General features: G+C 43.9%; 1 protein-coding gene across 8 annotated transcripts in view; it reads left to right on the top strand.

Annotated features, from left to right (window-relative positions):
• LOC144595096 (CRACD-like protein) overlaps positions 1–25481 on the top strand; it is a 145931-nt gene that overhangs the window by 115583 nt on the left and 4867 nt on the right. For 7 of the 8 annotated variants that reach the window (XM_078402139.1, XM_078402141.1, XM_078402147.1 and 4 more), the window contains 3 exons: positions 1075–2701; positions 14833–15023; positions 22833–22980. In XM_078402139.1, coding sequence (XP_078258265.1) covers positions 1075–2701; positions 14833–15023; positions 22833–22980 — 1966 coding nt within the window. The remainder of the gene's footprint in view (positions 1–1074; positions 2702–14832; positions 15024–22832; positions 22981–25481) is intronic. The other variant, XM_078402140.1, reaches the window with a different exon arrangement.

Genomic DNA, 25481 nt, shown 5'->3' with positions numbered 1-25481 from the left:
TTCCAAACACTGGACAGCATGCAACAACAAAAGACTGATGAAAGGTCTCAACCCGAAACGTCACCTATTCCTTTTCTCCAAAGATGCTGCCTGACCCACTGAGTTACTCCAGCATTTAGTGTCAGTCTTTGGTGTACAATAGCAATCTCAGTTCATTCTTACACTGTACTTTGGGACACGTGACAATAAACTAAACTGAAACTAAAGGTATCAGCGGTGACGTGGAAGGGAATCTGCAGATGATGGTGCTGCTATGGGCCTGCTGTCAATGTGGTGGTGGTGGCCATTCAGGGTTTGGGAGGTCTGTCTTGGAGAAACCTGAGCAAGAACTTGCACTGCATTGCATTGCATCTGGAGATGTGCGTTTTTCACACTTCTGTACTTCTTGCCTGATGGGAGAAGAGGGAGTGTCCAGGGTGAGACTTGTCCTTGATTGTGCTGGTGGCTTTGCCGAGGCAGCGTGAAGTATAGATGGAGTCAATGGAAGGGCGGTTGGTTTGAGTGATGGTCTGGGCTGCGTCCACAAATCCCAGAACCCCCACCCAACAGTGCGGTGGGAATCCTTTCACTAGGCCTGCAGCGGTTCATGGTGATTTACCACCACCTTCTCAAGGTCAACTAGGGTTGGCCAATCCATTGATGCCCGGTACTCGAAAATGAATAAATAAAAAGCTTGGTCTGGATTAGTAGTTACCTTGGTTTAAAAAAAATCACTGGAGATATTTTCTCCTTCGAATTTCCTCCTTTAAAAAAAAACAGTCAGCTGATGGTTCTAGGGTGCTGGCAATAAGGGGAAGACGAATGCGCTGCACCACAAATTGATTTGCAGGTACTTGCATTGCAGTACACACGACAGCCACTGAGTGCCAGTGGTGGTGTGAATGCATGGTGGTTAATGGGATGCCAGTCTAGTGGGCTGAGTTACTTGTCTTTTCCACGTTCTCATTCACGTGACTGGAGAGAAGTGACAACTGTCACTTCTTTCGGACCAATCGTTCATTTACAGTAAGGGCTGCTGACTGATAAAGCAGGCTACCAATTGATTGTGAACCCCCTTCTCTCTGTCATTTACAGAGGTTACTCTCTGACGGGCCGAGTGAATTGATGTATAATGTGCCTGAGCTAATGGAAGAGAATGAACAAGAACTCACTAAGAGCAATGCAGGAGCTGCCATTCATGAAATGGACCCAGAGCAAAGAACAGAGTGCCCAACAACAGTTCTCCCTCAGGGACAATCTCTGGCGTCGATTGAGCCTTCCCTGGTAATGCCAGAACCTTTCAACACTACCGAACAAAGATCTGATGAGTTTCCCCTTGAGAACATCGCAGGTCACCAAGGTGCGGACATTGATCATTCAAATACATGGTCTGTACCATCAGTTACATCAGTAATGGTAGAAGATGCCATGACACCAATGGAGGTTGACACCTTGGATGTGAGTGCTACCCATGTCTCCACGTTGCCAGGCACCCCGCAGACAGCATCTCCTGCTGTAACCTCCGATTATTCCACTTTACTTGATGTTATTCATCCATTAAATCAGGGGAAAGATGTAAATCCTTGGGAAGCTGCTGTGAATCCCACAGCATTTGACACACAAGCAGTTCACGTCAACACATTCTCTGCTGAAGAGACTGTACGCGCAACGCAGACGCTGATGCAGACAGATATATTATTGATGGACCACGACGAGCCATCTCCAAGGGCCCCTGAGGGACCAGAAAGCAGTGAAGGGGAATTGTTGCACGATCTGGGCACGTACAGCCATCAAGCAAAGATGGAACCAATGGCAGAGGAACCTTTTGCTTATTCAACCAAGTATGTGGTGAAAGAGAAAGATGACCCAGTTGATAAAGTGACTGAAAACTTCAGCAGTATTGCATTGCCTCAGACGTCCGAGGTGTATTCCCAGCCTGCAGATGCTTCTAAAACATCGACGGAACTCTCTGTTTCGGAAAATGCTGATGGCGGCAGCCTGGAAAATAAGGATGCTGCAGTATTTAAGGAAGCCAACGCTAAAATGTCCGAAGAGAAAACAATAAGCCATCAGGGTTCATTTAAGAAAAATAGCCAGGGCTCCTTTAAATTCTCCATTTCCTCAGCGTGGAACAGGTCCAAGCGCAGTGGTGCGAAATGGAACGGTGATCCTGCAGCAGAGCCAGATGATTCACACAAAACCTCCCCTCAGAAAGCCACCTCCTCACCTGGAAAAGAGAACAAGGCAAAGGATGAAGGCATACCCCTCCCAGAAACTCCTGCAGCTCAGATTGATGCACATGGGCAGGAGAAGATGGAGGAAGTGCAGGAGAAAGATGAAGAGGGAAGAGGTGCGTTTGGTGTTAGACTCCGCAGTACGTCCCATTGCCTAAAATACAAGGATGTTTCTCAGACGGAGCACAAAGAGCCGTCCAAATGTCACAGTGCTGAGGTCCCCTTGGATTTCAGTGGGTGCCCATCGCAACCCAATACGGACATGGCAGAGGTCAAAAAGCCACCGGAAGAATCCACGGTGATCGATGATGGGAAATTGAAAACTAAATCTTCAGAAAATCTTGCCGTAAGGCCACCCTTACCGAAGAAACCTGCTCTGCAAAGTTTGAACGCTCCCGTGACAGACATGGACAAACCCAAGGCAATCAAATCGGCACAGGAAAGACTTAAAGATGCAGACAAGAAAACGAGTGGCAGTAAAAACTCTGGTAAGAAATTACATTGTGGTTAATATATGAATGAGGCCTTTATCCGAAGGCAATTTAGAACTCTGCAATCTTTATTTTTCACAGGACCCAGTAGGGCGATGCAGTGGTGCAGCGGTAGAGTCGCTGGCTTACAGCGGTAGAGTCCCGGGTTGAATCCTGACAACGAGTGCTGTCTGTATAAGAGTTTGTACGTTCTCCCTGTGACGACGTGGGTTTTCTCTGGGTGCTCCGATTTCTTCCCACACTCCAAAGACGTATGTGTTTGGAGGTTAATTGGCTTAAAAAATTGTAAATTGTCCCGAGTGTGTAGGACAGTGCTCGTGTACAAGGTGATTGCTAGTCGGCGCAGACTTGTTGGGTTGAAAGGTCTGTATCGGCGCTGTATCTCTAAAGTCTAAAGGCCAGTTTTTTCATTTCCATTCTGAATGCTAATCCCAATTTCCCATTCCCAATTGAGCCAATCCCAAATTGCCTAAACTCCAATATTCTTCCCGTTTCATTTATTTTGAATGTTCGAACAATTTTTAGTTGACCCCAAAAGCATTCTACACTCCAATAACACCCACAGGAAAAAAAAGCATTTTCTATGCTGGTTCTCATTGTGGGATTATACGCTTTGATTTGCTTTCTGTTGTCAATAATTTATGTTCCTGTTGCTTTTTAATCCCTTTAATTTAATACGTCCACCAAGTCTGGGCTAAGGTGGTCTTGTTGACTTGGACTTCCATGGCAACCACTCAAAAAGAAGATTAAATTGAGAGTTAGTCTGGATAACAATTTACAGTCATGCTGTCCAGCATAATTTATGCTCAGTCTTTCTTTTCATTCAAATATTACAAGACACTGCCGTTTTCCCCCAATACCAAAAAATACTTGAAATTTAAATTGTTTTTGAAGTGATAAATGGATAGGAAAGGTTGAGAGGGATATGGTCCAAATGCAGGCAAATGGGACTAATTTAGATGGGGCATCTTGATTGGATGAGTTGGGCCGCAGGGCCTGTTTCCATGCTGTATGACTCTATGGTGTCATTTATGAATCCATTTATCATCTTGCAAGCTGTTTATTACTTCAGTGAGATCACGCATGTCCTGAATAAAGCGATAGTCAAACTTCATGTGATAGAAATTGTACGTTGCAAGAAAACATGAACTAAGACCTTCATTTGGAGCATGTCGGCATATCGCGAACGTATATAGTGTGAATCGCAGGCCTTTTGTATGGTTGTGTACATTAACGCATTGTAACTGCGAGTTGTTCATAACCTACAAGACATCCATTCACCTCTTAAGGTGCTGGTTGTCAGCTGCAGAAGATATTGGGGGTGAAAAAGCATGGGGGGATCCGAGAATTGCCAGAATGTACCATTTTGAGTGTCCATTTTATTGAATTGCATGGTGTGGCTGAGGTGGACATCTATAGAGGGGGTTGGCATGAATCAAGGGCTACTGCACCAAAATAACAGACCTTAACCCCGAAGAAATTGGTCAATTATTGTGTCCTCCTGAACTGCATCTCCAGCAGTGATGTAGACCAAGCACGTCCATCTGAGGAGCGCTTCCCTTGTTTGGAGCAGATCAAACTATGACCCACATTGTACAGGTCCACCACCGATTTTCCAGCAACTGGTGGTCTGGCACCTCCTTTAATCCGGACAAAATTACGAGAGCACACTTGAAATCCCACCTGGAAGTCCCCCTGAAAATGTGGCACCTAGGCCGGGTGAGCAGGTCAACTTCGACCTTGTTGGAACTTCCGTGGCCGACCGGTGGGTGGAATTTGCCCCCTGTGGCCGGGACTCTGGAACTCGAGCACGGCCAGAGCTGGCAGAACCGTTCCCATTGCTGACCTCCGAGGCCGACTTTGTGGGCCACCATCTCGGCCCCTCTACTGACCCAGTACCGTTCGACTCCTCGTGGAGGCTGTGACTCCTCTTCGAAGCAAAAGGGATAATCCAGCAAGGCTCAGGAACCAAGGGTGCCGGAAAGTAGGTGGAGGTCCTGTGTGGCTGTGTCCAGTGTTATAGCAGTTTACCAAACATGTGTTGAATAACGATCTAAAAAAAATCACGCAGTACAATGGATCTCCAGAAAATGGCTCTTTATTGGTTCTGATTCCTCCTGAAGAGAGTAAAATAAGATTAAGCAGTAAGGCTATTAGGATTGGTTAATGCCGTAATGCACAAACAATACCATTATTCATTTTATTATGTGTACAATGAAGTGACTCAGGACAGTATTTGTGGCGCATGATTGGATTTATTTTGTTTATTCATCAATATTCAGACTAATACTCAAAGACTATTAAATGCAGCAAAAAAGGTTCAGATCGGGAGCAAAACACAAAGTCATGTTCACGATTTATTTATATGCAAATGAGTTGGACATAAAGGTAGACGGGTTGGTTAGTAAGTTTGCTGATGACATCAGGTTTGCTGGGGTCAAAGACTTTGAGGAAGGCTGTCAAAGTATAGAGCGGTGTATAAATCAGCTACAGAAATGGGCGGAGAAAATGGCGGGTGGCATTTAATCTGAGCATGTGTGAGGTGTTGCACTTTGGGAGGTCAAATGTAATGGGGAAAATTAATGGCATGACCCTCAACAGCATTGTTGTACAGAGGTGGGATCCGAGTCCTATCTCCCTGAAAGTGGCAACACACACAGATAGAGTGGTAAAGGGGCATATGGTATGCTTGCCTTCATTGGTCAGGGCATTGCGTATAAGTGTCAGGAAGTCATGATGCCACTTTATAGGACTTTGATTAGGTCGCATTTGGAGTATTGCATGCAGTTTTGGTCCCCTCAATACAAGAAGGATGTGGAGGCTTTGGAAAGGGTGTAAAGGAGGTTTACCAGAATGATGCCTGGATTTGGGGCTATTAGCTACAGGTTGTGGTTTGACAGACTTGGGTTGTTTTCTCTGGAATGCCAAAGGTTGCATGGAGACCTGACAGAAGTATAAAAAATGATGAGAGGCAAATTTAGAGTAGACAGTCAGAACCTTTTTCTCAGATGGAAAAGTCTAATACTAGAGGGCATAGCTTTAAGGTGAGAGGAGCAATATTTAAAGGAGATATGCGAGGCCAATTTTTTGTTGTTGCACATAGCGCATGGAACGTGCTTGCAGGGGTGGTGGTAGAGCTAGATATGATAGTGGCATTTATGAGACTTTTGGATAGGTATGGAGGGATATGGATTATGTGCAGGCAGATAAGAGTGGGTCATGGCATCATGTTCGGCACAGACATTGTGGGCCGAAGGGCCTGTTCCTGTTCTGTACACTTCTATGTTCTATGCTAGAGGAACTCAGTGGGTCAGGCAGTATATCTGATGGGAATGAACGGGCGATGTTTCGGGTTACAACGGTTTTTCAGATTGATTGCAGTAGGAGGTAGATAGCTGGAGAAGAGAGGTGGAAACGGGACAAAGCCAGTCAAGTGATAGGTGGATACAGGTGAGGGTGGTGGGGTGGGGGGGGGGGGGGTGGGGGTAGATGGGTAGATGGGTGGACACTAAATAAAGGAAAGATGTTTCCGTGGGCAGATAGTGGTGCATTTCAGGCACACACCACTCTGTGTGAAAAACAAACGTGCCCCATACATCTCCTTCAAACTTTGCCCCTCTCACCTTGAAGGTATTCTCTCTAGTCTATGACATTCCTACCCTGGAAACAAGGTTCTGTCTACCCTTCAATTCAAATACACATGGATTTAAGCCCTTCGTAGCACTGCAGCTTCTGCAAAGTGGTGATAACTTTGCTCATTGTTGGATCAGCTCTCTTTTTGCTTTTGGCAGTTTCAAGTGAGAAATTGCGAAGCATTCTTCGCTTAAGCATTATTATGCTTTGTAAATCCTGCAACTTCAAATGAAAGTAAACGCTGTCAACAGATGGCCAAAATGATTCATAGCACCTAGAGCATGCTAATACTTGGCAGGCAGTTTTCACATTTTGGGATGATTGATTTTCAACCCACCTCTCACCTCTAAACTGCTGGTTAGCATTGAAAACAGGAGCGGTTACAGGATAGTGTGTGTTTGTTGGAAGAGTGGGGGGAGTGGGGGGGGGGGGGGGGGGGAACTCTGCTGTCTCTTTGGGTGAAAACCCTCATAAGTGCAATTATTAGCTCAGCTTTTTGAATTGGCCGCACATTGTATCTTTGGAAGACAGTAGGTGACAGCACACTAATGCAAATTGGCATCCAGCGCTCTAAGCTGTGATAATCAGTCTAGTTCAAACCGCACACCAGCTGTAATAAATGACTGGGGGAACACAGTGGGTGTATCGTATGATTCCTTCTTTGAACCAGATCAGCAAATCAATGCAACTTGATGAGGGTTCAAAAATCATTTGTAATCTAAATAACTCTGGACGGAGTTACTTGGAAGCATATTTTGAACTAATTTTAACTCCCTCCTTAACGATTCACCTGTGATCAGCTAACAAAAAAGTTAATAATACACTTTCCTTATCTAAATAGGCTAGGGTATTTGTTTACCTTTCCCTTCAAAGCTAATTCCCCTTGCCATCAAAGTCACCATCGTGCATCCATAACGGGATCCCTCAAAAAGGTACGCAATTTTTTTTACCTACCATGAATCCACGGGCTTTATTTCATTTACTTCCGACCATGAGTCGAATGGGCTGAAATGGAAGTGAGGAAATGAAAGAAGAAAACAAAATGAAAGAAGAAAAAAAAATGATAAGAGGAATGGAGAAAGGGGTAATAATGAAAGATTCATAGCTTACTATGTTGCACATGACAATGCGGGCTGTGACCCACTGGAACCAATCTACTCAACAGAGATGAGCGATAGAAGCTGGCAGCTTCCTGGGTTATGTGGCTTGGGTCCACGATGGCCATTTGCCAACAATCGGCAATACTTTTTCATGCTGAGCGAAAATGATCTTCACCATAGAAACCGGAACAATAGCTTGAACTGAATTTAACACTCATCATTGACTTAGTACCTCATCTGCAAGAGCGCAGCATTGTGATTTCCCCTCCGAATGGTGTTTTCCAAATTAGAATCACAATTGCTGAATGCGAGGCGATCGCAGTTGTAGAGTCAATCAATGATCGTAAAATCTGCACTAACGACAGTACGGATGTAGCTGCACTTTCTCCTTACACAGTTGTTGACATTCTTCACCCCACTATTTATATTTATAAGATGACATAATTGCGGAGATTGACAGATTTTTGATTAGTACGGGTGTCAGGCATTGTGGGGTGAAGGCAGGAGAATGAGATTGATAGGGAAAGATAGATCAGCCATGATTGAGTGGCGGAGTAGACGTCATTGGCCGAATGGCGTTCTCATCAGATCACAAGCGATCGGAGCAGAATTAGGCCGTTCCGCCCATCACGTCTACTCTGCCATTCAATCTATCTCTCCCTCCTAACCCTATTCTCCTGCCTTCTCTCCATCACCCCTGACTTGGGGTTATGAGGAACAGTTCTGGTCCTAGAATTTATGAACTTTTTCCTGGGACTATTTGTCTCAATTTTATTTTGTGTTTTTTCTTGCTCATTAGTATTTACTTTTTTAGATTTTATTAACAAATGAGATAGCAGCAGTGACTTTTGTAGATTCAAGCGAGCAGATTCAAAGCAAAATACTGCTGATAGTCATGGAGTTACACAGCTTGGAAACAGGCCCTTCAGCCCATCCAGTCCATGCTGATCAAGATGCCCCATCCTGTATACTCATTCCTGCCCCATATTCCTCTAAACCTTTCCTGTCCATGTACCTGCCCAAAGGTTCTCAACAAGTACTTGCAGATATAAATTCTTGCCATTCCATTTAATGAAAGGTCCAACACCCATAATATGTGTGTGCTTTAATAAAGAAAAGGGGAGAGATTAAATTATAGAGCACCTCTTTTGGAATTGGTATGATGAGTTTTTGAAGTGACCCTGATATAATAAACGGCTGATTTTAACTCAATTTTATCTTCTGCAGTACTTTGTTCATTGGCTTTTGGATCAATTTATCTAGTTTATCTCGGGGTTCAGGGTGCAGTGATTGAATTGAAAATCTACTCCTTTAGATTGTTACTGTGAACTGCTGTTAAGCTCAGATTAGTTCTTCTCACCCATGTGATTCTATGAGCCAAGCGTCACAAATGTAGTCTTATTTACTGTATTCCATTAGAACAGGTATGAAGGGCTTGTTGTTAAGTATTGAGTGGTCAGGTGAAGTGGTTGTGCCAGGTACAATGACAATATTTAAAAGACATTTGGACAGGTACATGGATATGAAAGGTGTGGACGGATATGGGTCAAATGCAGTCAAATAGACTGGTCTAGAAGGGCATCTTGGTCAGCATCGACGAGTTGGGCCGAAGGGCCTGTTTCTGTGCTGTACGAGTCCATTTGAGCTTGCATGAAACCCTATTCATTTAACGCAGTAGATTTCATCAGGTGACAACTGTTTTTCCCGGTGGAGATCACTGTCTCATTTCAAAGGTATCACAAAATGTTGGAGTAGCTCAGCAGGTCAGGCAGTATCTAGGAGAGAGGGAATGGGTGACGTTTCGGGTCGAGTCCCTTCGGGTCTGAAGAAAGGTCTCGATCCGAAACGTCACCCATTCCTTCTCTCCTGAGATGCTGCCTGACCTGCTGAGTTACTCCAGCATTTTGTGATACCTTCGATTTGTACCAGCATCTGCAGTTATTTTCCTGCACAACTGCCTCCTTTCATGTCATTTCTGGGATTGAGGGTGTTGGGAGAGAGAGGGGACGGGACGGGGGCAATGTGTTGTAATCCAGGAGCTGTGACGTTAGGCGAGGAGTGGATTTCACCACTTCCAGCAGGGGTGCATTGAAGGGGAAGCCAGGGAAGGGAGAAAGGCAGGGAAGGCAATGTGACGTTTTGCAATGGTCATTGTTAGGAAAGAGATTTGTGGAAATCCAGCTTGGAATGACTGAGCAGAATAGCCTGCCTCAGACCTGTAACTCCTCTATATGACTTTCATATGAGGAAAGACTGGATAGACTGGGTTTGTACTCGCTGGAATTTAGAAGACTGAGGGGGGATCTTATAGAAACATATAAAATTCTTAAGGGGTTGGAGAGGCTAGATGCGGGAAGATTGTTCCCGATGTTGGGGGAGTCCAGAACCAGGGGTCACAGCTTAAGGATAAGGGGGAAGTCTTTTGGGACCGAGATGAGAAAACATTTCTTCACACAGAGAGTGGTGAGTCTGTGGAATTCTCTGCCACAGAAGGTAGTTGAGGCCAGTTCATTGGCTATATTTAAGAGGGAGTTAGATGTGGCCCTTTTTGCTAAAGGGATCAGGGGGTATGGAGAGAAGGCAGGTACAGGCTACTGAGCTGGATGATCAGCCATGATCATATTGAATGGCGGTGCAGGCTCGAAGGGCCGAATGGCCTACTCCTGCACCTATTTTCTATGTTTCTATGTTTCTATACTTGTACAGCGTTCTTTCTTACAACAAAAAACGAACTGCTGGAGGAACTCAGCAGGTCAAGCACCATCCGAGTTCCTCCAGCAGTTCGTTTGTGCTTAAGATTCCAGCATCTGCAGTATTTTATGTTTAGGTTTGTTTAGAGATACAGCATGGAAACAGGCCCTTTGACCCACCAAGTTCGCGCCGACCAGCGATCCCCACACACCAACGCTACCCCACACACTGAGGACAATTTACAATTTTACCAAGCCAATTAACCTACAAACCTGTACGTCTTTGGAGTGTGGGAGGAAACTGGAGCACCCAGAGAAAACCCAAACTCCACTCAGACGGCACCCGTAGTCAGGATCAAACCCGGGTCTCTAGCGCTGTAAGGCAGCAACTCTACCACTGCACCACCGTGCCACCCTTGTCTCTCCTTGTACGTTTATTAAGCAGGCCATCCAGAGTAACCATATCATCTAGTGGTCAGTAAAAATGGCTTTGGGTCTTATGTGCATTTGCATTCAGTTGATGAGGTTCACTAAATGAGCACAAATTTTATCATTGCCATTATTTTAATTATGCATTGGATAAACTGATTTCCTTTCTTCCAGAGAAATCTGTTGAAGTCTTGCAAGATGAATATTGTGACGAAGGTGGTAATGTGGGAATGTTCACTTATTTTCAGTTAATTTCTGGTCAGATTTACAATTAATTTATTTTGGGGATGTTGAAATAAAACAGTATTATAATCAAAAATCACAAATGAAAATGTACAAAATGAACACTTTGGAGTAAATCACCATATAATCATTTTTTTTGTGCTAACCATTTCTTACAGTGACACATGTTTCTGCACTTGTGAATTCCTGCACACTATTCTGTTACTGTTATCTGTTCCCGGCCCTGTTTTGTTCTGACCTTTTCTCACCTCTAATCCCCCCACCCACCCACCTCCATCTTTCAGTCTGAAAAAGGGCTCCGACCCAAAATGTCACCTATTCCTTTTTTCCAGAGATGCTGCCTGACTCACTGAGTTACTCCAGCATTTTATGTCTGTCTTCGTCATAACCAGTATCTGCGTGTCCTTCCTGCACTATTCCACAAGTCTGACTTATTATTATTGGGGAAGCAATGTCAGAAAAATAGATACCATAAATTGGTATTGAGGCAGAGAAATTTAGCAATCAGTGATAATGATTATTGTACCGAAATTGAACAAATCCTTCAGGGAGATGAGATTAGACATGACAAAAGCTGGTTCTGTAATACAGGAAGGTGATTGTGAAGTTAGATTTTCACTGGGGAAAGTGAATTATTAAATGATATGTGTTCATGAACATGATGGATTAGACGAGGGTTAGCGAAGTTAAAAACACGCTTGGGTTAGGGAAGTTGAAAACACGCGATGGGCCAAATGGACTGGAGTTTTACATATCATTATCTTAATATTCCAGATTCCACTCGGTTTTATCAGGAGGGTGGAGGTACTATCAGTAGGGAGGGGTGAGGCAACGGCGGGATTTTTTTTTTAGATTTAGAGATACAGCGCGGAAACAGGCCCTTCGGCCCACCGGGTCCGCGCCGCCCAGCGACACACACTGGGGACAATTTTTATATTTGCCCAGCCAATTAACCTACATACCTATACGTCTTTGGAGTGTGGGAGGAAACCGAAGATCTCGGAGAAAACCCACGCAGGTCACGGGGAGAACGTACAAACTCTGTACAGACGGCGCATGTAGTCAGGATCGAACTGAGTCTCCGGCGCTGCATTCGCTGTAAGGCAGCAACTCTACCGCTGCGCCACCATGCCGCCTTAACAGTGAACAATTAACATCAAGGTCACGTTGATCTGGTTGCTAGGTAAACATTCTGGTAACACTGGTTAATGGTGGGCTTTTGGATTTCAAGTGGTCGGCCAAATGAAGGGAAGTGTGCTAGGTGCACAATTTATTCATTATATTGAAGTATTTATACTCACAAGCCAGCCAGCGCTCACTTAATTACTAACTATTGTAGCCATGCTTCTGCTCATGAAAATCCACAGGATGTAGTGAATAGAATCATATGATCATTATGGCACTGAAGAGGGCTCTCTGGTCAATTGTGTGAGACCTCGGTGGCAATCCTGATGAGGCATAAAATATTGTTCTAAACTGATGCATAGTAATACACTGAGGGACGGAAGTGCAATTTGTCACGATTTGGTTTTTCAAACGAACCTGTAGCATAACCTTCCCATCCGTTGTCGTTACATAAATGACAATGAAACACTCTTGTCAATTAAACGCTCTTGAATTGCCTCAAGATGGAGTGGTTCCAGATTACAACATAATGCAGATTGTCTGATACCATTTTAAACAGTTTCTGCTGAAATACCAGTTAAATCCAGGGCGGCACAGTGGCGCAGAGGGTAGAGTTGCTGCCTGACAGCGCCAGAGACCCGGGTTCGATCCTGACTACGGGTGCTGTCTGTACAGAGTTTGTACCTTCTCTCTGTGACCGCGTGAGTTTTCTCCGGGAAGCTCTGGTTTCCTCCCACACTCCACAGGCGTACAGTTTTGTAGCTTAATTGGCTTCGATAAAATTGTAAATTGTCCCTAGTGTGTAGGATAGTGTTAGTGTACGGGGTGATCGCTGTTTGGCGCAGACTCACTGGGCCAAAGGGCCTGTTCCCATGCTGTATCTCTAAACTCTAAGGTCGAAACTCAGCCCATTCTAGCTCTAATTCTGTTCAGAAACTGGCCGTTAAATATTTTAAAAAGCTGTAGGCATTTTCAAACGCATGGGCACAACTCTCGGGCAGTAGAGTGGCATAGACAGCACAGCTGCAGCCTCTCAGCTCCAGCAACCCGTGTTCAGTCCCGACCTCTGGTCCTGTATGCTTGGAGTTTGCACGTTCTCCTTGTGACCACATGGGTTCCTCCGAGTTCTTCCGTTCTCTCCCACGCCTCAGACACTTGGGTTGAAATGGTTAATTGGCCGCTGTAAATTGCCACTGATTGAGACATGAGAATATGGTGAAAGTAACTCACTGGGACCATTTAGTGGAAGAATTGGAACAGCTTGTTGAGCCAGCATTGGACACAGCACCTCATATTTCGCTTACAGCCCAGTGGTATGAATATTGATTTCTCTAACTTCAGGTAGCATCGGCATTCCCTCTCTCTCTCTCTCCATCCCTTCCTCCACCCTAGTTGCACTAGCTTCTCGTTTTTGCCCAACAAACAGTGGCCTGTTTCCTTTATCATCGTTACTTTTTCGCATATCTTTCATTCATTGTTCTTTATTTCGCTACACCATCGTCTATATATATCTCTCGTTTCCCTTATCCCTAACCAGTCTGAAGAAGGGTCTCGATCCGAAACGTCACCCATTCCTTCTCTCCAGAGATGCTGCCTGTCCCGCTGAGTTACTCCAGCATTTTGTGTCCATCTTCAGCATTGGATATGATGAGCTGAAAATGGCATCCGTCTATGGCATAAGAAAATATGAAAGGATATATTAATTTATCAACGAACCTCTCAAACGTAGCTCATAGAGATAGAACACTGCCATGATGTTGAACATGGACATGAAAAGACATAAGACTAAGTCCTGAATCTTATGTTTTGGTGTTTTTACCATATCTTTGGGCCCAGTTTTCAAACCCTCTGCAGAGGAGGCAATGACACATATTTCTGTTGCTTCTCTAAGACAGTAGTATATACCATACATAATACATATACAATATGCATAAAGATTTTTTAAAAACCCAATTATTTCTGCCGTGATGTAGAAAGCAAGGCAAATTATATTTTCAAGTCATTCAATAAGATTGTGGCCGAGGTGACCTTGATCTCAACTTAGACAGACCAGATTTGGGGTCAGGACCTTTCTTCAGAGTGGCTTCTTCATTTCTATCCACAGATGCTGCCTGACCTGCTGAGTTCTTCCAACAGTTTGTTTTTTGCTCAAGATTTCAGCATCTGGAGTCTCTTTTGCCTTCTTGATCTCAACTTTCCTGACTACTCCCCATATCATCTTGACTCCCCCAATTGCTCAATGTTCCTTGTACCCACTCGGTGACTTGTTCTCTACGTCATCCTGGGCGAGAGAATTCAAAATATTCTTGTGCCTTAGAGTAGGAACTGCTCCACACCTTAAGAGAAAAAAAGACACAAAGTGCCGGATTAACTCAGCAGGTCAGGCAGCATCTCTGGAGAACATGGATAGATGACGTTTTGAGTTGGGACCCTTCTTCAGTCTGAGTTACTCCAGCACTTTGTGTCTTTTTTTGTAAACCAGCATTTGCAGTTCATTGTGTGCATATCTTAAGAGAATGCCACCTTATTCTGAAGCTGGCGTTGTCTAATTTTAGACAAGATGAAACATCCTCCCAGCATCTATTCTGTCAATCTCTGTCAGGATCTTATATGTTTTAATAAGATCACCTCTCATCTTTCTAAAACTGCAGTGAGTGTGGGTGCAGATTGCTCAGACACTGCATGGAAACTAACACTTTGTTCCATAAATCAATCTAGTGAACAAAGAAGCTTTGAAATAAAATAATTGAACAATTAATCATATATACTTTGAAATTAGTATCCCGAAAATCACTTTAGTAATGCAATGTTATCAGCGACACTGCCTTTGTTCACGAGAGACTAATGGATTGGGAATCTATGTAAGTTGCTGAGATGTGAAAATATTGATTTTATCGCCTCTTTTCAGCAGACAAAGGGCAACCCTCTACCAAAAATGCACAAGACAACGGCTCTCTAACTGAGGACTCCATGGTACCAGCCTGGGTGACCATGGCAAGGCAAAAGCAAAAGGGTTACCAAGAGCAATACATCGGCAAAGAAGCTAAAGTGCCAACCAAGGAAGTCAAAGCTGTTACCGAGAAGCAAGAGATTGAGAAGGTAACATTGCGCTGTGCTTGTCTTTTTCTTCGTTCCTCTTTCATATGCTGTGTCGCACAGTGATCATAATTACATCTTGACAATTTTCCACAGTGTCCTCTATTTCCTTCAATAAAACTCAGTACTTAATCAATGTGACTAAGTACTTGGGCTTGTACTCGCTGGAATTTAGAAGACTGAGGGGGGATCTTATAGAAACATATAAAATTCTTAAGGGGTTGGAGAGGCTAGATGCGGGAAGATTGTTCCCGATGTTGGGGGAGTCCAGAACCAGGGGTCACAGCTTAAGGATAAGGGGGAAGTCTTTTAGGACCGAGATGAGAAAACATTTCTTCACACAGAGAGTGGTGAGTCTGTGGAATTCTCTGCCACAGAAGGTAGTTGAGGCCAGTTCATTGGCTATATTTAAGAGGGAGTTAGATGTGGCCCTTTTTGCTAAAGGGATCAGGGGGTATGGAGAGAAGGCAGGTACAGGCTACTGAGCTGGATGATCAGCCATGATCATATTGAATGGCGGTGCAGGCTCGAAGGGCCGAATGGCCTACTCCTGCACCTATTTTCTATGTTTCTATGTGACCTGAAATCTTAATGTTGAATTTTGGCTAAATCTTCCATATAGTGGGGATTTGTTTGTGCTTCCTATTTATTATTAGACTGTGATTGAAAACAAAACCTTTCACATATTTTTAAAAAATCAACTTGGATTTAAATAGAACAATGTGAAAAGAAGGTTGTGCTTCAAAAATTGATACTGAGGCACAAAAGCGGGGTGCCACAAGGCTCAGTGCTGGGACCCCAGTTATTTACAATATATATTGACCATTTAGACGAAGGAATTAAATGTAACGACTCCAAATTTGCAGATAACGCAAAGGTAGGTGGCAGTGTGAGCTGCGAGGAGGATGATATGAGGCTGCAGGGTGACTTGGATAGGTTGGGTGAGTGGGCAGATGCATGGCAAATGCAGTGTAATGTGGATAAATGCGAGGTCATCCACTTTGATGGCAAGAACAGGAAGGCAGGTTATTATCTGAATGGTGTCAGATTAAGAAAAGGGGAGGTGCAACGAGACCTGGGTGTCCTTGTACATCAGTCACTGAAAGTAAGCATGTAGGTACAGCAGGCAGTGAAGAATGCAAATGGCATTGGCCTTCATAGCGAGAGGATTTGAGTGTTGGAGCAAGGAGGTCCTACTTGAGTTTTACAGGATCCTGGTGAGATCGCACCTGGAGTATTGTGCGCAGTTTTGGTCTCCTGATTTGAGGAAGGAAGCTCTTGCTATTGAGGGAGTGCAGCGTAGGTTCACCAGGTTAATTCCCAGGATGGCGAGACTGACATGTGATGAAAGAATGGGTCGACTGGGCTTGTATTCACTGGAATTTAGAAGGGTAAGAGGGGATCTTATAGAAACATATTACATACTTAAGGGATTGGACAGGGCTAGTTGCAGGAAAAATGTTCCTCATGTTGGGGGAGTCCAAAACTAGGGGTCACAATTTAAGAATAAGGGTTAGGCCATTTAGGACCGAGATGAGAAAAAACCTTTTCACCCAGAGATTTGTGAATCTCTGGAATTTTCTGCCACAGAAGGCTGTGGAGGCCAATTCACCAGATTTATTCAAGAGAGAGTTAGATATAACTCTTAGGGCTAACGGAATCAAGGGATATGGGAAAAAGCAGGAATGGGGTACTGATTTTGGATGATCAGCCATGATCATATTGAATGGCGGTGCTGGCTTGAAGGACCGAATGGCCTCCTCCTGCTCCTATATTCTATGTTTCAAAGAAGAATTAGGATTGATGTGAAAAAAACATGATCAAAGAAGCAGCTTTCTACAGAGGGAGGGGGAGAGGGAGAGGTAAAAATGAGCACTTCCTAAGTGTAAAGTTTGCTTTTAAATTGAAGCAGGGTGTCTTGAATTGATTTTCATTCCAATGTGAATGATAAAGTATTCATTCTAATTGTATTTTCAATTCCAAAACGTTTAAAATGTTTAAAGCAATTAGTTTGGAGATAATTGGTGCCAACAGTTTGTCCTATTTGAATATTTCACTTTGACAAGATTTGCCATTAACTATTCTGTCCCAGTCTAGCATAAATCCAAAGTGTGGTCTTTAACCAATGGATGATGCTTTCACAGTCATTGTGGAATCTATTTAAGGGCATGGTAGGGACTGTGGTATGAATTATTTACACCCAAAATATTTGTGAACAATGTCCTGCATTAACAAGAAACCATGGGATTAACTCCTGGTTCTATTTAGACACAAACTGTTGGAGTAACTCAGCGGATCAGGCAGCATCTCTGGAGAAAATGAATATTTTTAAGGTAGAGATAGATAGATTCTTGATGAGTACATGTGTCAGAGGTTATGGGGAGTAGGCAGGAGATTGTGTTAGGAGAGAGAGATAGATCAGCCATGATTGAATGGGTCGAATGGCCTAAGTCTACTCCTATTCCTTATGACCTTACGACCTTAGGTGACGTTTCAGGTCGAGACCCTTCTTCAGACTGAGAGTCAGGGGGGAGGGAAACTAGAGATATGAAAAGGCACAAAGAACAAATGAATGAAAGGTATGAAAAGAACAAATCAAAGCCACCAACGATGATCAAGGAAAGGTGGAGCCCACAATGGTCCAGTGTTGGCTGCGGAGAATGGGATAACAAGTGAATACTAGCAGTGAAACTAAGCAGGATGACAGTGAAACAGGAGTGGGGTAGGGATGGGGAGAGAGGGAATGCAAGGGTTACTTGATGTTAGAAAAATCAATATTCATACCGCTGGTTAGTGTGAACCAGCATCTTCAGTTCCTTTCTACACTCCCAGTTCTATTTTATGTGTTCTTACGTGAAATCACTCAAGTAAAGGAAGGAATGGTACACCAATGTTAAAGAGCAAGTGAGATTTCTCACCGAAGACAGACACAAAAAGCTGGAGTAACTCAGCCGGACAGGCAGCATCTCTGGGGAGAAGGAATGGGTGACGTTTCGGGTCGAAACGTCACCGATTCCTTCTCTCCAGAGATGTTACCTATCCCGCTGAGTTACTCCAGCTTTTTGTGTCCATCTTCGGTTTAAACCAGCATCTGCTGTTCCTTCCTGTATAAGATTTCACATCCCCCTGTACATACTCAGCAGTATGATCTACCAACAGTTGTCACTTTAACTTGCATCCCATTGTGGAGATGGATGCAAACGATCCAATGTTGTGACATTTACTCCACAGGATTTTATCCTTTTACTTGTGACCTCTGTAAATTACAGAGTGGCACAGTCGCTGCACCAATGATATCTATGCCTTCAGCGAGGGTTTCGAATTCTCTCCTAATCTGCACTCCCTTTAAAATGCTCTAAAGATCTAACCTCTTTGTTCAAGCTTTTGGTAATCTATTTAATACCTTGCGATGTTTTGCTACGTAAAGTTGCTTTAGAATTTACGGTTAGACTTTAGAGACACAGTGCGGATTGAGGCCCACCGAGTCCTCACTGTCCAGCGATCAGCCCGAACACTAAGAGTATCCTACACACTAGGGACAATTAACTGACAAACCTGTACGTCTCTGGAGTGTGGGAGGAAACCGGGGCACCCAGAGAAAACCCACGTGGTCACAGGGAGAATGTACAAACACCGTACAGACAGCACCCATGGTCATGATCGAACTCGGGTCTCTGGTGCTGTAAGGCAGCAACTCTACCACTGTGCCACCGTGCCACCCTATTGATGTTGGTGTTGTTTAGTTTACTTTTGTTTAGTTTGGAGCTACAGCGTAGAGCCGTTCGGCTCACCGTCCATGTTTACCATCAATCACCTGTTCACACTGGTTCTATGTTATCCCGTTCACGCATCCATTTCCTGCAAACTGGGCCCAATTAACCTACAAACCCGCACGTCTTTGGGACGTGGAAAGAAACTGTAGCACCCGGAGGAAATCCACGCAGTCACAGGGAGAAAGGAAGCACGCAACAAAAGCTTTTCACTGTACCTCAGTAAAAGTCACAAGAAACTAAATTAAAAACGTGCAAACTCCATACAGAGAGCACCCAGGGCCAGGATTGAATCTGGGTCTCTGGCATTGTGAGGCAGCAACTCTACCAGGTGCACCGCTGTGCCACCTGCTGTTTTACACTGTATTAACTACACTTGGACATCATGTACAAATGTATTTTGCTTTTCCAACAACTGCCAGTGACCATTAGATGTGAACTAAACGGAAGCCTTGACTGTAGGAACGAGAGAAAACTGGTCCAGAACTTTGCTTTTGGGTTAATTTGATGTGACTGCACTGACTTCACTAATGCTGCTGCTGCAAATTAAAGGAGATGCTTGTCTGATAAGCTGACTGTTAATTTAACAGCAAAGAAGTATTTCAGTGAGAAAGGGAGAAAACCAGACACTGCTGACAAAAAGTGACAAATTGGATATCTTGACATGCAGGAGTTTCTTTCAAATATAAGAACAATTATCAATCTATGGCAGTATCTGACGTGCTGATTTTTATAAGCAGTACGTTTTTGTGATTTAATTTTTATTGCTGAATGACAGAAGCTTCTGGAAAGTGACAGCCTGACAAGGTGTAAATGCTCCTAATTTCCACAAGCACAAATCAATCTCTCGGTGATGGGTCACCTGTGCAGTTTATTGGAATGTGGAGAGTGAGATAAATCTCCTTTACTTCTCAAACTTTTCAACGTTTGAAGTTAAGTTTCTAACAAATGAGGGAATCTAGTTTAAGAAAATAACTGCAGATGCTGGTACAAATCGATTTATTCACAAAATGCTGGAGTAACTCAGCAGGTCAGGCAGCATCTCGGGAGAGAAGGAATGGGTGAAGTTTCGGGTCGAGACCCTTCTTCAGACTTCTTCAGAATTCTTCAGATTCAGGGAATCTAGTTTGTTGACTACAACCTTCCTTGGAACATGGCCCCAGGATTGCAGCTAGTTAAGTGTGCAGGGCTCTTTCTGACATACCATGTGGCAGCACATCTATGGACCAATTCCCAAACAGCGCTGAGAACAAAGAAAATAAGGGTTACCATTCACCTGCTGTGAAATTTAAAGAAGGGGTGTTTGAAGAAGAGGCCAGATTGTCCAAAATCAAGTTTAGTTCAGCGATACAGCGTGGAAACAGGCCCTTCGGCCCACCGAGTCCAAGCCAACCAGCGATCCCCGCACACTAACACTATTCCACGCACAAGGGACAAATTTCAATTTTACCAAAGCCAATCAACCTACAAACCTGTACATCTTTGGAGTGTGAGAGGAAACCGGAGCTCCCGAGGAAAACCTACCCAGGTCACGGGGAGAAGGTACAAATTCCGTACAGGCAGCACCCGCAGTCAGGATCAAACCCGATGTCGAGTGCTATAAGGCAGCAACTCTACCGCTGCGCCACCGTGCTTCCCTCAAGTTCTGAGAGCACTGTGCTTCCCTGGATTCATAGAGCAACTTGTTGGATTCTTAGAGCAGCTTGTTGGATTCTTAGAGCAGCTTGTAATGGAGCCTACCAGAGAAAAGGCAATTCTGGATTTAGTGTTGTCCAATGAACCAGATTTGATAAGAGAACTCGAGGTAAAGGAACCGCTTGGAGGTAGTGATCATAATATGATTCGTTTTAATCTGCAATTTGAGAAGGAGAAGGTTAAATCGGAAGTGTCAGTGTTGTAGTTGAACAAAGGGGACTATGAAGGCATGAGAGAGGAGCTGGCCAAGGTAGACTGGAAAGGGATCCGAGCAGGATTGACGGTGGAACAGCAATGGCAGGAATTCCTGGGCATAATCCGGAAGATGCAGGATCACTTCATTCCAAAAAGGAAGAAAGATTCTAAGGGGAGTAGGAGGCAACCATGGCTGACAAGGGAAGTCAGGGATGGAATAAAACTAAAATACCACATCTGGAGTATTGTGTACAGTTTTAGTCTCCTAATTTGAGGAAGGACATCCTTGTAATTGATGCAGTGCAGCATAGGTTCACGAGATTGATCCCTGGGATGGTGGGACTGACATATGAGGAAAGATTGAAAAGACTAGGCTTGTATTCACTGGAGTTTAGAAGGATGAGGGGATCTTATAGAAACATATAAAATCATAAAAGGACTGAACAAGTTAGATGCAGGAAATTTTTTCCCAATGTTGGGCGAGTCCAGAACCAGGGGCCACAGTCTTAGAATAAAGGGGAGGCCATTTAAAACTGAGGTGAGAAAAAACTTTTTCACCCAGAGAGATGTGAATTTGTGGAATTCTCTGCCACAGAGGGCAGTGGAGGCCAAATCACTGGATGGATTTAAGAGAGAGAGTTAGATAGAGCTCTGGGAGCTAGAGGAATCAAGGGATATGGGGAGAAGGCAGGCACGGGTTATTGATTGGGGACGATCAGCCATGATCACAGTGAATGGCGATGCTGGCTCGAAGGGTCAAATGGCCTCCTCCTGCACCTATTTTATGTTTCTATGTTTCAAGCGATGAGCAAATATGTTCATAAGCTTGCTATCGCAATGTAAGTTTTAGTTTAGTTTAATTTATTTTTGTCTTGTGTATCAAGGCACATTGAAAAGCTTTTGTTTGTGTGCTATCCAGTCAAAGAAAAGACTACGCATGAGTACAATCAAGCCATCCTGAGTCTGAAAACCATGACTTCAAGGTGTCTGAAAACCATGACTTCCAGGTTCAGGAACAGCTTCTTCCCTACAACCATCAGGCTATTAAACACCGTCAACACCAACTAAATCGAACTATCAATTGTCTTGGACACATTAGAGACTTTAGGCTTTTGTTTTGTTTTGGATCAATAATGTTTTTATTTCACTTTTTATGTTATATTATCTATTGAGTGCTGAATGAACTCTGACCTATATCATCTAGTTGTTAACTATCCCACTGAGCTGTCAATTTACTGGCAGCTTCAAATGTGTTAGTTATGCAGTGTCTTAATTTCCTCAACATCCATCATATTCATACAGTCTTCTAATTGTTCTCTGATGATCTAGGCTTTCTTCTTACCCAGAAATCTTTGGTTCTTTATAAAAATTTGCTCGCAAACAGTTCTTGCTACTTGTAAGATTTGCCAGTGGTTTTTGCTGCCCTTGTTGTCCACAAGGATGGTCTATTGGGAAGAGCTGGTACTAATTGGTATTCCAACAAGCAAACTTTCCTTGTGTTTTAGAAGAGAAGTTGAAACCAGAATAGATCAGTCACGGTCACCTTGAGTGATAGGGCAAGCTTGTGGGACTTGGTGTTCCACTCCTGCTCCGATTTTCTTGTTTTCGTGCAGTTTAAATTCTCCAGCCTTCACCTTCTGCTGAAATTCTGCACACAAGGAAGTCTAGAAACACAAGGAACTGCAGATACTGGTTTACAAAAAAGAAGTGCTGAAGTAACTCAACGGTCAGGCAGCATCTCTGGAGAACATCGATAAGCATAAGGAAGGCTCATGTGTTCTCCCACTTGTACATCAAATGATGAACAGAAACAGATCTTTGCATGGTAATCCAATGCAAAAAAATCTAAATTATATTTACAATCAAGCATTTGCTAACCATCCTTAACATTTCTTTGATTTCAAAGCAGTGTTACATCAAAGATTCGTCATTTGTAGCATGTTAATATATTATTACAACAAATATCATAAATGCCAATTCCAGGTACAGTATCGTTGTTTACTTTAACCTATTATATTTTCATAATACATGAGTGATGTTGCTCTTGTTGACATTATACTGGAATGCATTTCAGCTTCAATGCATAGCATACAATGTTGCCTTGCACGTATTGTAAACCCCATTTGCAGGTTATGCTTGTTCGTCTTTTCAGGAAGCCACAAATACACCAATTGACTCGAAAAGCACTCACTCCAAGTCGTCAACCTCAGGCAAACCTACCCAGGAATGTAGAGTGGAACAGAAGCCATGTTTAGCAGAACCCCAGAAGAAAGCTTCTCCCAAAACAAGTCCTGTGATAGGTAAGGCTGAAACCAACACTCATTCTTTTAATATATCAAATATAGAAATTTCCACGGCAAACTTTTTCAACAAACGCAGGTAGACGATGAGGTAGGAAATGAGAGATTGGGACAAGGGAACACGAATAGAGGAATATTAGAGTCATAGAGTGATACAGTGTGGAAACAGGCCCTTCGGTCCAACTTGCCCACACCGGCCAACATGTCCCAGCTACACCAGTCCCACCTGCCTGCGCTTGGTCCATATCCCTCAAAACCTGTCCTATCCATGTACCTGTCTAACTGTTTCTTAAACGTTGGGATAGTCCCAGCCTCAACTACCTCATCTGGCAGCTTGTTCCGTACACCCACCATCCTTTGTGTGAAAAAGTTACCCTTCAGATTCCTATTAAATCTTTTCCCCTTCACCTTGAACGTATGTCCTCTGGTCTTAAATTCCCCTACTCTGGGCAAGAGGCTCTGTGCATCTACCCGATCTATTCCTCTCATGATTTTATACAACTTTATAAGATTAACCCTCATCCTCCTGCACTCCAAGAAATAGAGACCCAGCCTACTCAACCTCTCCCTATAGCTCACACTCTCTAGACCCGGCAACATCCTCATATGGGCGGCAAGGTGACGCAGAAGTAGAGTTGCTGCCTAACAGCGCCAGAGACCAGGGTTCAATCCTGACTACGGGTGCTGTCTGTACGGAGTTTGTATGTTCTCCCCGTGATCCATGTGGCTTTCCTCCACGCGCTCCGGTTTCCACCCACACTCCAAAGATGTACAGGTTTGTAGGTTAATTGGCTTCGGTAAAAATTGGAAATTGTTCTTAGTGTGTAGGGTAGTGCGAGTGTATGGGGATCGCTGGTCGGTGCAGACTCCGTGGGCCAAAGGGTCTGCTTCCACGTTGTGCGGTTTTGGTCTCCTAATTTGAGGAAGGACATCTTTGCTATTGAGGCAGTGCAGTGTAGGTTCACGAAGGATGGCGGGACTGTCATCTGAGGAAAGATTGGAAAGACTGGGCTTGTATTCGCTGGAATTTAGACAGATGAGAGAGGATCTTATAGAAACGTATAAAATTATAAAAGGACTGGACAAGCTCGGTACGGTAGCGCAGCGGTAGAGTTGCTGCTTTACAGCGAATGCAGCGCCGAAGACTCAGGTTCGATCCTGACTACGGGTGCTGAACTATAAGGAGTTTGTACGTTCTCCCCGTGACCTGCGTGGGTTTTCTCCGAGATCTTCGGTTTCCTCCCACACTCCAAAGACGTACAGGTATGTAGGTTAATTGGCTGGGTAAATGTAAAAATTGTCCCTAGTGGGTGTAGGATAGTGTTAGTGTGCGGGGATCACTGGGCGGCACGGACTTGGTGGGCCGAAAAGGCCTGTTTCCGGCTGTATATATGATATGATATGATGATATGATAAGCTAGATGCAGGAAAAATGTTCCCAATGTTGGGGGAATCCAAAACCAGGGCCCCAGTCTAAAGGGCCTGTCCCACTTAGGCGATCTTTTTGGCGACTGCCGGCGACTGTCAAAGTCGTAGCAGATCACCGAACTTTTCTTTTACCTGACGACAATGACCACGACAATGCCGAGTCGGGTCGAGATTACAGCGTCTTCTGAAACATGGCGAAAATTCCCACGCTGTCAATGCTTCTCCGGCGTCCTGGTTTTCGCTGAAATCACTGACAAGTCGGTAAGTACTTGAGAGTTTTCAACTATAACATCTTGTATGGGTTACTTAAAAACCAAGCTTCACTAACAAGGAATAAACTGGATTTACTTCCAGTTTACTAATAGCTGTACTTAAAAAAATAATTTTAAAAGTGGTTCAGTGGATTTTTGTGAAAAGTGTGTGGGCATTCTTTGAAAATGTAAGGGAGATGCATATCTGGTTTCTGGGTTGCATATCTGGGTTTGGAGCCCACTCTAAATGTAATGGCTGAGGCCAAAAACATCGTGAAAATTCACACGCCTACCTGACCGTCAAACTGTCGCCTCCAATCTACCTGTCAAATGTCCTGATGGTAAATAAATTGGTTAAACACAAGCATTTAATGGTATTTTGAAATGACTTTACTTATTTTAATATTATGTGCTTCTAAATGTATCTTAAGAGAACCTATCAAACCTGGGGACAGCATGCGACAGCGCCCGCAATAAGCTACGATGCCTGGCGACAAGCCAGCTGTAGCCGAGAGATTTCAAACCGTTTGATTTCTCGGCAACGCGCCGAGATCCACTACGATCTTTGGAAGACTCCTCACGATCTTGCCCGTGACACCCCGGCGAACGTTCGGCGACAGCCTAGTCGCCGGCAGTCGCCTTAAAATCGCCTAAGTGGGACAGGCCCTTAAGAATAAAGGGGAGGTCATTTAAAACTGAGGTGGCAAAAAACTTTTTCACCCAAAGAGTTATGAATTTGTGAAATTCTCTGCCACAGAGGGCAGTGGAGGCCAATTCACTGGATGAATTTAAAAGAGAGTTAGATAGAGCTCTAGGGGCTAG

Source organism: Rhinoraja longicauda, chromosome 7, assembly GCF_053455715.1.
Source record: "Rhinoraja longicauda isolate Sanriku21f chromosome 7, sRhiLon1.1, whole genome shotgun sequence".
NCBI classification, from domain to species: domain Eukaryota; kingdom Metazoa; phylum Chordata; class Chondrichthyes; order Rajiformes; family Arhynchobatidae; genus Rhinoraja; species Rhinoraja longicauda.
This window is presented reverse-complemented; position numbering and strand designations above follow the sequence as displayed.